The sequence below is a fragment of the Phalangium opilio genome, unplaced genomic scaffold (genome assembly GCF_054372755.1).
Source record: "Phalangium opilio isolate 3A_F unplaced genomic scaffold, DU_Popi_V2 ptg000002l_1, whole genome shotgun sequence".
In the NCBI taxonomy this organism is placed as follows: Eukaryota; Metazoa; Arthropoda; class Arachnida; order Opiliones; family Phalangiidae; genus Phalangium; species Phalangium opilio.
The window spans coordinates 15,391,206-15,404,629 of NW_028324144.1; the positions used below are offsets into that span (position 1 = coordinate 15,391,206).

Sequence of the window (13,424 nt, forward strand, 5' to 3'; positions counted from 1 at the left end):
ACCTGTTTTGCCGATCTTCAGAATTATTAAGCGAAACTTAAACAGACCTTAACTCCTAGATTATTGAAATTTAATGTCTCTTTTTCCAGCAAAACAATGGTGAACCAAGCTATGTATAACACGCAAGGAGAAACACAGCACCAGCGAGCAAATTTTTTTAAGATTAGTTCACCCAAAATGCTATGGACCGTTGCCCTCATTCATATCGTTGCTGACATTTATAATTTTTTTAGGAATGCCCAAAGGAGCACTTTTAACACATAAAAACTGTACAAGTGCTCTGATTGGCGTTTACGAGACCATGAAAGTGAGATGATGTAATCATGAACTAAATAATAAATTATGAACCTAATTTTTCAACAGCCTCACACGCTTGAGGGGAAGAAAACAATATCGTATATGCCTACAGGACACATTTACGAACTTTTGTCTGAGGTATATTGAATAGACGTAACAACCAATGTATACTTGGAATCTTTAAAGCGGATATCTGCTCGTTTGGCGCCCCTTTATTGAACCCTTCGCCCGCTTTGTGTATAAAATCTCGCAAATAAAGCTGTTAATCACCAATCTCCACAACACGATCACTTGCCTAGGAAAATACAGAACAATCGATTATGTCACGAACTTTGAAGTCCAACAAAACAAACGAAGATGAAGGTCCACCTATATTTTTTTATATAACTGTGACATTATAAACGTCAAAAAGGTCTGTATGTTTCATACAAAATACCATTTTGTTCAAACTTGAAGATAGATATCATTATTACTATTAGTAGATTTCAAATGCGATTTAAACCTTAAGGTTAGATCCATGCCATGAAGCCTGTTAGGAACATCCTATTCGAGAAAAATATTTAAAAAAAAAAAAATTAATTACCTCTTATTAAAAAATAATTACCATTTAATTAGTCTTAGAAACGAGGACTACTGTGCCGCCATTGGTTTAGTGGCGTCTGCTAAACCAAACCTACCGTCCTAATCCTCACCTCTCTGTCTGTGAGAATTCAACCAATCCCGTAGGGGTGAGAGGTTCAATTTAGTACACCGAACCAATGGCGGCACAGTAGTCCTCGTTTTTAAGAATAATTAAATGCTAATTATTTTGTAATAAGAGGTAATTTTTTTTTAATATGTTTTCTTTAATATTAAGAAAAAGGCCGTCTTTTTAAGCTATGATGTTAAGCTAAATGAAAGTTTCCTTTAAGGGACAGAAACCAGGAAGAGTTTCCTGTCCATTTAGACATGAGTTTGGGCCCACGCGTATGAACAATCTCCACAATGCTGTTCTGTACAAACTTCAGTGTTTCCAAAAACAAGCCTTAATTAGCAGTTGGTCATAAAACTTGAATGTAACGAGTTTAGAATAGAACTTTCCTAACCGTATTCCTCGGTAGGGACTCGTGGACCCAACCTTGAGGTCTAACGACTTTTAAATGGTAACAAACAACCAGATTGAACAAATTACGCAACGATCTGTAAATGTGTATAAAATTCTATCAAACATACAGAAAGCTTTTTGACATAAAAATAAGATCACAGTTATTTCAGAAGAAATAAATTGATGGGTTTTGAAAGGTCATGACTAAACCGAGTATTCTAAATATTCATAGGCAAGGGACCTAACCGTGGAGCTTGATTAACAGCTTCCAATGCAAGATTTTATAAACATATAGTGGACGTTATTAACCACGGCGAAAGTAGTCCCTAGATTCTAGAACAATATTTCAAGATGTCGATGACAACGGGCAGATGGTGTTTTGTGAAAGACAAAATTTTTTGTTTTATGTGGATCTTAAACATATGAACATAGAAATCACTTTTTGATACACACAATCACAGTTGCTTAAGAAAATTTGGGTAATCCTTCATCTTGGTTGGTCATGTTTGACTTGAAGGAAGGCAGGTAATAATTATGTTCAAAACAATTGTATGCATCTATTACAATTTCCTAACAAGTTGGGAAAACCAAAAATTATCTTTTCGAGTCAAGATGAGCACTACTTACAAACTTATCTATTTAGATATGGAATTATAGCTCTTATTTGATTAAAAATTGAAGAAGTTAAAATTTTTGAATTATTAAACTGTTTTTCAAAAGCATTGAGAATATACATTAAAGAAGACGACATTTTTCGTTCAACAATGATATGTCTTGTACCCAAGGCTATCAGCCTAAGGGGAATAAACAGAAAAGAGAGTGTAAATTGGTAAAGGACCAATTGAATACGCCTCAACTGTATACCCTCTACGTTCAAAGCTTCATTCACAGCTGGGTTGGCGTATAAACGCTATCCTCTCGTTTCACCTCAACGATATTCTCAGTTTGCCAGCAGGACTGTTAACACTACATAATAAAAAACTGATTTGTCTCTAGCCGCTCAAACAATAGTGGAAAATCCGAAACTATAACTCGACCACAATCAGACCTTTCACTGAAGTAGTTTATACTTTTATACTAACAACTAAATCAGTTTATTTAAATGTGTATATAACTTTCGGCTCACTCTGAACCGTTAACGTTGGTACATGGCAGACACGAAAAACCAAACCCGCATATTTATTCATTACACTTCCATTTCAAATACTAATATCAAAAGATTTTCTTGGAATATCGAAATGAAACAGAGCTATATAGCTACAAAACTAATAAAGGCATGGAAATTCCGAAAAATATTTCCACATATTCGTTTTATATTATGAAAAAATAAAATATTAAGGTTATGTATGATTTTTTACACTTGGGCACAAGGCGAACTGCTAACGTGGTGCACTAGTGTAACAACGGACGCGTACACACTGACTTAATTACACTCTTTATTAATTCTGGTTTGAGAAAGAAGATTATCTTAAATATTTAAATAAATATAATTAATATTATATTTTCTTCGTTAGTTATTCACCTTAATGCACGTTACATCGATTTATAAAAGAAAAATTAAACATTCTTGAGAGACTTAAGTAAAAAGTATGAAATGAAGAATTAGCGTTTTTCTTAGCTTTAAACAAAACGTAGTGTACAAAACTTACAAATGACAGTTATCTGTAAGAACAGCACAAATGCGTGAACATTTGGTGGAAGCCCAGCCATTGGGAGGCTAGACGTTTCTTGTAACCCTAGCCGATCACCGCTAATATAGACACTTGGCTAAACGATGATAATGGAGAAGAGGCCAATGTGACAGATTGGTATCCATCATCCATGTGGGATAGACAACGACCAAAAGATGCTCGTGTTTAGAAGCCAGTAAGTACAGAATAGTGTCCAATTGGGATGGGCAAAGACCAGAATATAGTGGTGTTTAGAAGCCAGTAAAGACAGACTGGTATCCATGTGGGATAGACAAAGACCACAAGGTGGTGATTTTAGACAGAATTGTGATGGCAAATATGGAATAGTGGCCAGTGTGTCATTAGAGGTAGGAATAATACAATTTTCCAGATTTCTGGGAACTGTGAATGCGGTCTCAATGGAGAACACGTTCGCTTGGATTTGTAAACTGCGAACGCAGTTCCTAACAACAGAAAGATAGACGCGTCGAAATTATAGCCTCTCCATGAAATATGTCAATCGGAGAGGTAAAATGTTATTTTGAATCTACTAATTCGTCTTATGAACAGAAGCATTTAAAGGAACACCCTGCATGGAATTTTCTACCTCTAAAAATTAGCGTGCTTTCGGCATTCAAAAATGATGGCGATCGATCAATTTTGAACAAGCCTCTATTGACGCATTCAGAGTTAACCGGAAACCTTCAATTTTGAACAAGGAGTGTTTTATGCGTTCAAAACTAACCATGAGCATTCATTTTTGGAAAAATTACCATCATATCGATCAAAACTTAACGCTAGCATTCATTTTTGAACAGCTTATATATTAAAATTCCAAATTAAATCTTTATCCCATTAAATTTTGAATAACCACCATTCGCTAATGAAACGTTCAGATACGGTTGTTTGGCGTTCTAATAGTATTCAAACAAGAGTGTTTTAGGCGTTGAAACAAGAACTTAACAAGTATAATCAGGAATGTATTGAATGGCTAAGGTCAAATCCTAATCGGCGTGAAATGATCTTAGAAACAACTGGCGTGGCTTAATTGACGCTAGTGACGTCATAGCCTGACGTAAAAATCGTATTTACCACTTAAATTATTTTCATTCATTCATTGGCTGCCAAAAAAACTTGTTTGCTATAATTCTCCACCCTCTACCCTAGGTTCTCTGCCTAGGCTGAGAGAATCCAATATGAACGCGAACGGCGGCGAATCAGCACATTTAACTTAAAAAATCTAAAAGGTCTCTTCTGCCATGCCTTTTTAACGAGTCATGACATTTATCGCCTTCGGTAGACAGCTATACAGACGTAGGGGGACTAGCTACACTTCTAAAAAAGGACTCTCCTTATGCTTCTACCATCAACGAGAGCCCCCTTAGCCATTCCAGCCCCTCCATACATTCCTGGTATAATACAGAAGAGTTTCTTTCTGGTTTCCATGTTAAACTTCTTGTTTTTGCTACCGATTTTCTGCTGATATTCTTTAAAATGGAAATGCCTTCTGTTGGACTGTTGGTTCTCATCACTAAAGGTTCCACGTGTCTTGAAAGCGATATGGCTCAGTTTGCATGGCATGACCTTGAGAAACGGGTTGACGTATCGACGGTTAGTATGGGACTTGTCGGTGATAAGGTATAGACCCTTGGTTGTTTTTCTGTGTCGATGAGCCGTCAGTCTGCTGTACCTGAACACTTCGTCGAGCTAGTATAGGGCATTCGAGTTTCAGGAAATTTCACTGGCCGTCTTCCTCGATGTTGAGGGGGCCTTTGATAAGGTCTCTAGCTCGGTTATCACTGAAGTTTTTAAGAGATTTGGCATCAGCGACACTCTTGGCCGCTGGATCAAGTCCATGCTTACCGACCGCGAGGTGTCGGCGTCCCTCCTTGGGGACTCTCTAGTGGTGACTAACAGCAGGGGCTGCCCTCAGGGTGGAGTGCTCTCCCCCCTGTTGTGGTGCCTGGTGGTGGACGAACTCTTGGGGAGGCTCGGGGGTGCTGGGGGCTGTCGCTGCTTCGGGTATGCGGACTTTGTAGCGATAGTCTTTACGGGGAAGTTCCCGGTTACTGTCACCGTACTTATGAGATCTGCTCTCTCTAACGTGGAGCAATGGTGTCAGGCGGTTAACCTCACTGTTAATCCTGATAATATCGCTCAGCAGATGGGATATTAGGCTGGCCACCGGTCTTCTGACCGGGCACTGTCGGCTAAATACACAGAAAAAAAAGTGTATAGAAACTAAACACTTGCCTAAACACGACAATGCAACAGATATTTTATCATGTTTAAGAACACTCATGTTTAAGTTGGAATGGTGTTTAGGTTTGCAACACCTTATATTTAGTTTCAAAATGTGTTGATCGCTTGTCATATCTAGTATTAAAACATGTTTAAGGTGGTATATGTCATGTTATTATATTATAATGCTTAGTAACAAGACGTATTTACACGATTATATGTCTAGTTGTATAACATGTTTTCAGGATTATATGTTTAGGTTTGAAACATGACAACATGACTAAAGATTTAAAAGCTTAAGGGTTTATAAGCTTAATTTTAAAGATATTTGCAGGTTTATCTTAAAATATATTTGAATGGTGTCGGTTTAAATACATAGGTTGAATTAATTCCAGCGAAATAAGATACATTGTTTTCAGAAAAACACGTGCCGCTTCTCGTTGGAAAACAAAATTTCCGTTGAACGTCAACCTAGCTTTATTTAAACGCTTTAGTAGCAATGCGCCGATTCCCATTCAACAGAACCAACCCCATTCGACCGAAAACCCGCACTTTGGTGGATTTACGATGCTGTCCAATGGGACAATCCCATTGCACCGCAAAAACCTGCACTTCGGGTTTTTCCCGATGGAATTTAATTAAATTAACTTAAAACAATACGTAAAATGAACACTAGATTCAAACATTTTCTAAATTATTATTTTAGAACTAAGGATTATATGAACAAAATAGTAATAAATCAGCAATATATGACATAATAAAATCCAGTGCTAATATTTATTTTTTTTTTTTTTTTGTTATATTCATTATGAAAATACTTTAAGCCAGCCGTTTTACTGTACTTGAAGTGTATAACCGCTCCAAAGAGGACGACACGTCCTCCTAACCAAACCAAACCGAACAGAAACTTTTTGGAAAAGGCATCTTGTTTGAGAAGTCAATGAAGATAAACATCAATATTTTGGAAAAGGCGTAACAATGTTAAATGATTTATAAAAAATTACTAACCTAACCTGCTTTTGAACAAAAAGGCTTTATTGGACGAAAGTGCTTTTGTTAAATGCTTAACCCAAGTCCCATTTTCACTTTTTGTGTATCACACGGTGTTAAAAAAATACCGAGGTCCTTTTTAGCCATATCGTAGTATACGATAGGCTCTTAGTTTGACCCGAGCCGTAGTAGTAATAGTAGTAGTACTTGTGGCCGGAGTTTTCGCTTTCGTTATCGTCAGATTTTAGCTTAAAAGGAACTTTATATTACCACAACCCACCCATTGGGGTAACTGTGCTCGGTTAGAGATTTAATTTTAATTAAAATTTTTTCAGGTCAGACCCGGGAATTGAACCCGGGTCGCTGGCGCAATATGCAGACATTCTACCAACTGAACCATAGAGACTTGATAGAAACTCCGAGTTTTTTATTATTTATTTTTATCTCTAAAATGTCGGGGTGATGTGGGGTGGGGTACCTCTTAATCTGTGGGGTCGAATACTTTTGAATTTTTATCTGTGGGGTCGGATACTTATGAATTTGTATGTTTGGGGTTTTTATATTTATTTTCTTTTTTATTTATGTGCTAATTAAATAGATAACGATTTTTCCCCGTTACCTACCGCGCTCCTCATGTGTTTCGTTCTCGTTCGGTAGCTATCGTCATCTATGTTATGTTTGACTGGAACGTTTTTGGCGGTTAATTCAAATGTGGGTTTAGATAGAGCTAACATAGTGTTAAATGAGCGTTATGCGTTTGATCATTTTAGTATTGCTAAAGGTAATTCGAGGGGATAATCACTAAAATGCGTAATCACTATAACTAAACTTTCTCTTTCAAAGGTTTCTGGGCATAAGTCCTTGTTAGAAATTTATAATATGCGATAAGTGTGAATCGGCATAAGTCTATGTTGTAAACTCATCGAGGGGATTATCACTAAAACTATCTGTTCTTCGATTCGCCGGAATATTAGAATTACAGCATAAGTAAATTTATACGGTTATTATTTTATCACTGTTTAGAGTAGGGAATCGAGGGGCTATTAACTCTGATTTTATGCACGGTACATCATTTAAGCATTGAAAAAGATAGCGCTATTCACTCATTAGGGTAAGGTATAGAGGGGTTATCCACTCATTAGGGTAGGGTATAGAGGGGCTATTCACTCGTACGATATGGCTACTATTACGAGCCCTTGGGCCGTCTTGTTTATTATCATCTTGTTGCACAGTCGTCAAATAGTGGCGCTTCCATGGCAGTACGAATGTTTTGAAAACGCTAGCACTTTTGGGGTGGCTTAATTCGACAAATAGCGTCTTTGAATTGTTGGGCTAAATTCATTTGAAACTTTGGCGGGATTCGGTCTAATGGAATTCTGCGCAATGGGAATATACCTATTTAAACAAATCTAGCCGACCTGTTGGAAATGTTGTTCTATTATGAGAGTCAAGAAAGCTTATTTATTCTTCATGTCAAACCATCACTTTAAACATATATTTTGCTCAAAATTTGAGTAAAGGAAGTCCTTTTCTCAATATAAAATGAAAGTCCACCACAATGGTAGGCACATCAAATATTTACGTCGAGGCATTTACTAAACAGATAAGAGTTTGTTATTTGAGGCCTAAATTTAAAGACTAATCGTGGGATTGTGCTTAAAAACAATTTTTTGCATTTAGGCATATTCTCCAGTAACTTGTCACTCGTATACAATAAAATATGAATTCGAAACATTTATTTACACCCTATTTAATTTAGTATACTGACGTCATCCGTTGGCAGTATTGGTGGTTGTCCACAAAGGAAGGTGTTGGTCTGATCTTTTCCACACTGTATAGAGCCCTTACCTTGCTTTGACACTGAAAGATGAAAAGAAATGTAATTCTCAATTTTTCACCTTACATTGATGTTTTATCTGTTTGTCGTGGTATGAAAAATGAAAACTCAGTGTCCGAGATGATTTGAAATTGTGATTTCGACTTTTCGTTACCGGTATGAAGCGACATTAACGTTTCATAGTGAGACGAAAGTTAAATGCCCATTTAAATGAAAGGCAACTTGATAAGTATAAAGCCTGATCGTAGTTGGGTTTTAGTTTCTAAGCTTGCACCCTTTCTGTGGACATTCTAGTTTCGTGCTTTATAGGTAAAAAACTTTGGTATTGTGTAACGTTAACAATCATGCTGGCAAACTAAGAATATCGTTGAGTTAGAACAAAAGGATAAAGTTAACAAGATAAACCCAGTTGTGAATGTAGCTTTGAATACAGGGGGTATACAGCTGTAAATTAGACACTTGAATAAGGGAATATCTCGCTAAAATATATGCTCATAATTTCCGGGTTTTTTTTTTCATCTGGCTGTTTGCAATCTGTACAAGGCATAACCTTTTTTATTGAAAAATATCGTCTGCTTTGAAAATACAGAGTAATTAAGTTTATCTTTTACAATTGCTTATCAATAAAGCGCAATAATAAGTGAATAAGTTTGTAGGTAGCCGTCCTCTAGGCTCCGAGAGGTAATGTTTTGGTTTTCCCAACATGATAGAATCGGTTCCGTGTAATGTGCGGGTGTTATATTATGATTAAGTTATGTAATGACATTTAAAACAACTCTTAAATTCAAACATTAAAATAGAATATTTGATTTAGTTGAGATATTTCTATGAAACAACTACTAACATTACATTGATCGACAAAAATAAGTACTTCGTCTGCTATATATGGGGATGAGACATACACAGTGTCGGAAATATGTAAAATTGCGAATAATAAGAAACTTCATTGCATAGTTCCAGAGATTATCCCCTGCATAAAATATAACAAACAAAAAATCAAATTTTACCTCTTTGTAATATTAGTATATGGATAGATACCATCAGAATAAAATATCCTATACAAAGGTTTGACCTACTAAGCCAATTACGAAAAAGTAGAGTCTGGCACACTCAGCCAAATACCAACAACATTAAAAATCTGTGAGTTAATCCCGGAAATGGTCCAGCTAAAGATTCCATGAAACCATAAGTTAATTACTCCTAATGTAACAAATGGATTATTTAAAATTTATAGGTTCAAGCTATGGGTAGTGGGAGTCCTATTGGTTTCTATAGTGGCGATGTACTCAAGCTAATGGAAGACATCAAGGAATTACAACCGCATGTTATTCCCATGGTGCCTAGAATACTAAATCGACTGTATCACGTTCTTCGCTCGGATATATTGAAACATCCACTGAAAAAATATTTTCTTCAAACTGCCTTGAAACACAAATTAATATTGCTCAAAAGGTAATGTCACTGTTATCTGGAATACATATCCCTTCTTGAAATGGGTAAAAAACAATAATAGCCTATGTGTGGCGGAACAGGAAAATATGATCTCGCTGATTTGGTCGCGGGACTAATTGGTCTCACCGATTTGGTCTTGGGACAATTTGGTTTCGTGATTTTTTGGAATTGGACTTTTTGGTCTCGGTACTATTTGGTCTCGTGATTTTTTGGAATTGGACTTTTTGGTCTCGGTACTATTTGGTCTCGTGATTTTACGGTCTCGGGACTATTAGGTCTCGTGATTATTTGGTTACCTCATTAGTTGCCACTTTTTCCAAAACAATGGTCCCAATAATTCGTTGCCACCTTTTCTAAAACAATGATCCCAATAATTCGTTGCCACCTTTTCTAAAACAATGATCCCAATAATTCGTTGCCACAATTTCCAAAATATTCTCCTATTAATTATCTGCCTCCTTTTCCAAAATATTCTCCTATTAATTAGCTGCAACCTTTTCCAAAATATTCTCCTATTAATTAGCTGCCACCTTTTCCAAAATATTCTCCTATTAATTAGCTGCCACCTTTTCCAAAATATTCTCCTATTAATTAGCTGCCACCTTTTCCAAATTATTTCTTTTATTGCTAATAAATTTATGAGCTAAGAGGCGGGCTTTTCATACTCATATAAATAATCTTCTTACCTCCAAAAAAGATTGTTTTGGGTTGGGTTGGGTTAGGCTAGGTTTGGTTAGTTTAGGTTCGGTTAGGTTAGGTTATATTAGGTTTGGTTTGGTTTGAATGGATTGGGTTAGGTTAGGTTTGGTTTGGCTAGAATGGGTTGGGTTAGGTTAGGTTAGGTTTGGTTTGGTTAGGTAAGGCTTGGATTGGTTAGGTAAGGCTTGGATTGGTTAAGTATGGTTTGGTTTGGTTAGGTAAGGTTTGGTTTGGTTTGGTTCTGTTAATTTTGGCTGGTTAAAAAAATGCTGAAAGGGGGATAATATTTTTAAACGAGACTTTCGTGTCCAGAGACCAATTTGTCTCGAGACCCAATTGTTCCGGTACCAATTTTTCCCGAGACCCAATTGTTCCGGGACCAATTTGTTCCGAGACCAAATTGTCCCGAGACCCATTTGCTCCGAGACCCAATTGTTTCGAGATCCAATTGTCCCGAGACCAATCTGTCCCAAGACCTAATCGGCGACCTAGACCATATATGTGGATGTGTGAGGTAAAAAGGGTAAAGGAAAAATCTCTCTCTCTGCTCAAAGGGCGTTAGTCGGGCACGCTGGCCGATCCCGTGTGCCTTGACGGCGGGAACAAGGATGAATGACAATTGGGGGCCCAGCTAGGTGCATCGTCCAAAATAGTGTATTCTGAAACTGATTTTGTTTTAGAAAATCCTACAGTAGCTTCTATAAAAATTGCTCCATGACCTGTTGTTGCCATGGACAAAAACAAAATTCCTTAAAAAATGGCTGCCTCCAACGAGTCTAAGATGGAGTTGTTGTTAAATGATTTAGTTTTAGAAGCTGTAATTATTTTAAAAATCGCTTAAATTCATGCTTGGAAGGCTTAGTAACTCTAATCGCGAGGCTTCCATTTTATTTGCAAAGTAATTTTTCATAATTTTTTGTCAAAACTTTCAAAGTTGCTAAGCTTTGTCTTCATGAAGGTTAACGCGAACTCAACTCTACTATTGATGGGCTAAAAAGTAATGCATTTATACGAAACATTTACTACCCCCACTTTTACCCCTTTCACCCCCACTTTTCCCCTCATATATCCCTTTTTACCGCATTTCCCCCCTATTAAACCCTTTTTCCCCCATTATAGACTATGTTACGGCTGGCCGGGCGCCTTAACCCCGCCCTATCCCCGCCCATTTTCGCGTTAATTTGTTCAAATTTATTCATAATTCATAAATAATGCTCTAAAATTATTCTTCAAATTGAAAAATGATCTCAATATCTCTTTTACGACGCTTGGGATACACCAGGTCGATAATTTCAGATCTCTTATCAAATAAATTACGTATATAACGTTAGTTTGCTTCAAAAATGTATCTACGATATAGCGTAAATCATCCGTACTAATCTGTCGTTTAATCCAAATCAATATATGGGAGCTGATTTCGTAATTTAACGAAAATACAACCTCCAGGTGATCTATGAGGATTTATGGAACACGCTAAATTTTCAGAGCACTTCGAGAGCGATCCAGAGCACTAGAAAAAATATACGTAGAGGAATGGAAAGTTATTCTATGGTAGGCCATCATATAAAGGCTTCTTTTAGCTTCGGTAAACTGTAAGCGGTTTTTGGTTTTTCGCTATCCTTAAAGCCATTTTTAGTAGATAAAAAACATCCTGTAATCTTGGCTTCCCAACTTGTTTTTTTTAGAAGGGGGGGGAAGTTTGACGTGAACTGTAAAACTGCAGGAAAAACGAGAGTCCGCCGGATTCTTAGGCGCAAACCGTGTGGAGTCGTGGACTCGCGATCGAGGGGTCCGACATTTACTCGAAATCCCGTACGCTTCTCGCAAAATCACGAAATTTTGAAATTAAGATGAAATTCCAAAATCTTTGGCGAAATCATGAAATCAAGAAAAATCGCGAAATCAACGAAGAAATCACAAAATCATTGGCAAAACCGGGAAATTAAAGAAGATAATTTTTTGGCGAAATCCCGAAGTCAAAGAAGAAATCTTTGGCGAAATCGAAGATGAAATCCCGAAATCTTTGTCGAAAGCATGAAATGAAAAAAATAAATCCCCAAATCATTGGCGAAATCGCGAAATCAAAAGAATAGAAATCCCCAAATGTTTGGGGAAATCACGAAATATTTGTGAAATTCTAAAATCACGAAATCCCGTACGCTTATTTGGGAATGTCGGACCCCTCGCTTGCTATTAAGGTACCTCCTTAAATAGTTTTTTTTTGATAGCTTGAACTAGTTTCTGGGTAAATAAACTAAATATGAAATATATATCAGAAATGTCTGATTCTAGTAAGATTTGCTAAGTTCCATGATGTTAAAACAACTTGAATTAGGATTTCGTTTCTTGTTTCCTAAAGACCCTTCCTTAGCAGGAAAAAGGTTCGAAAATATGGGTAGAGCAAATTTTTGAACCCAAAAGATAGATCTCTCGAATGTTCAGCTCACTTTACAAACGACTGGCTTGGATATAATCCTGACGGATTATCCAAAAAAAACGAGTTTCAAGACATAACAGGTTAATTACGAAAATTTGGCAAATCTTAGTAATAAGTTCTTCAAAATTGTAACCGCTACCCCAGTAGCAAAATCGACGTTGGAACGACGTAGTCGGTTCGAGGTCCAGCCAACACTGACGTAAAAGCGTCGGTAAACTTTCATTTCGACCGTCGAAATGTCCTATCCGTTTAAGCGTCGGCCCCACTTCCGGTCATAGAAATTTTGCCAGCACTTTAACCGACTCTAAAAAGTAAGCGTGTCCAGCTCTTACCTTATCAAACAAGAAGTCGGCTTTGTTATCTGGTTATGGTCGGATTATTAATCTAATTTCGGTCGGCTTTATCGACTGTTATTTATCGAATTTATGTTTTGTTTGTGGTCGGCTTTATGGCTTGTTTGTGGTCGACTTTATAGCCTGTTTGTGGTTGGCTTTATGGCTTGTTTGTAGTCAGCTTTATGGCTCTTTTATGGTCGGCTATACGACTTGATTATGGTAGGCTTTACGACTTGTTTATGGTCGGCTAAATGGATTGTTTATGGTTGGCTTTATGGCTTGTTTATGGTCGGCTTTATGGATTGTTTACGGTCGGCTTTATGGATTGTTTACGTTCGGCTTTATGGATTGTTTACGGTCGGCTTTATGGATTGTTTACGGT

General features: G+C 37.0%; 1 protein-coding gene across 1 annotated transcript in view; it reads left to right on the plus strand.

Annotated features, from left to right (window-relative positions):
* The window catches only part of LOC149720195 (long-chain-fatty-acid--CoA ligase 5-like), a 184,112-nt gene that overhangs the window by 153,730 nt on the left and 16,958 nt on the right, over positions 1-13,424 (plus strand). Inside the window, exons 9-11 of the mRNA XM_089859689.1 lie at positions 234-307; positions 364-435; positions 9,354-9,571. Of these exons, the coding sequence (XP_089715815.1) occupies positions 234-307; positions 364-435; positions 9,354-9,571 (364 nt within the window). The remainder of the gene's footprint in view (positions 1-233; positions 308-363; positions 436-9,353; positions 9,572-13,424) is intronic.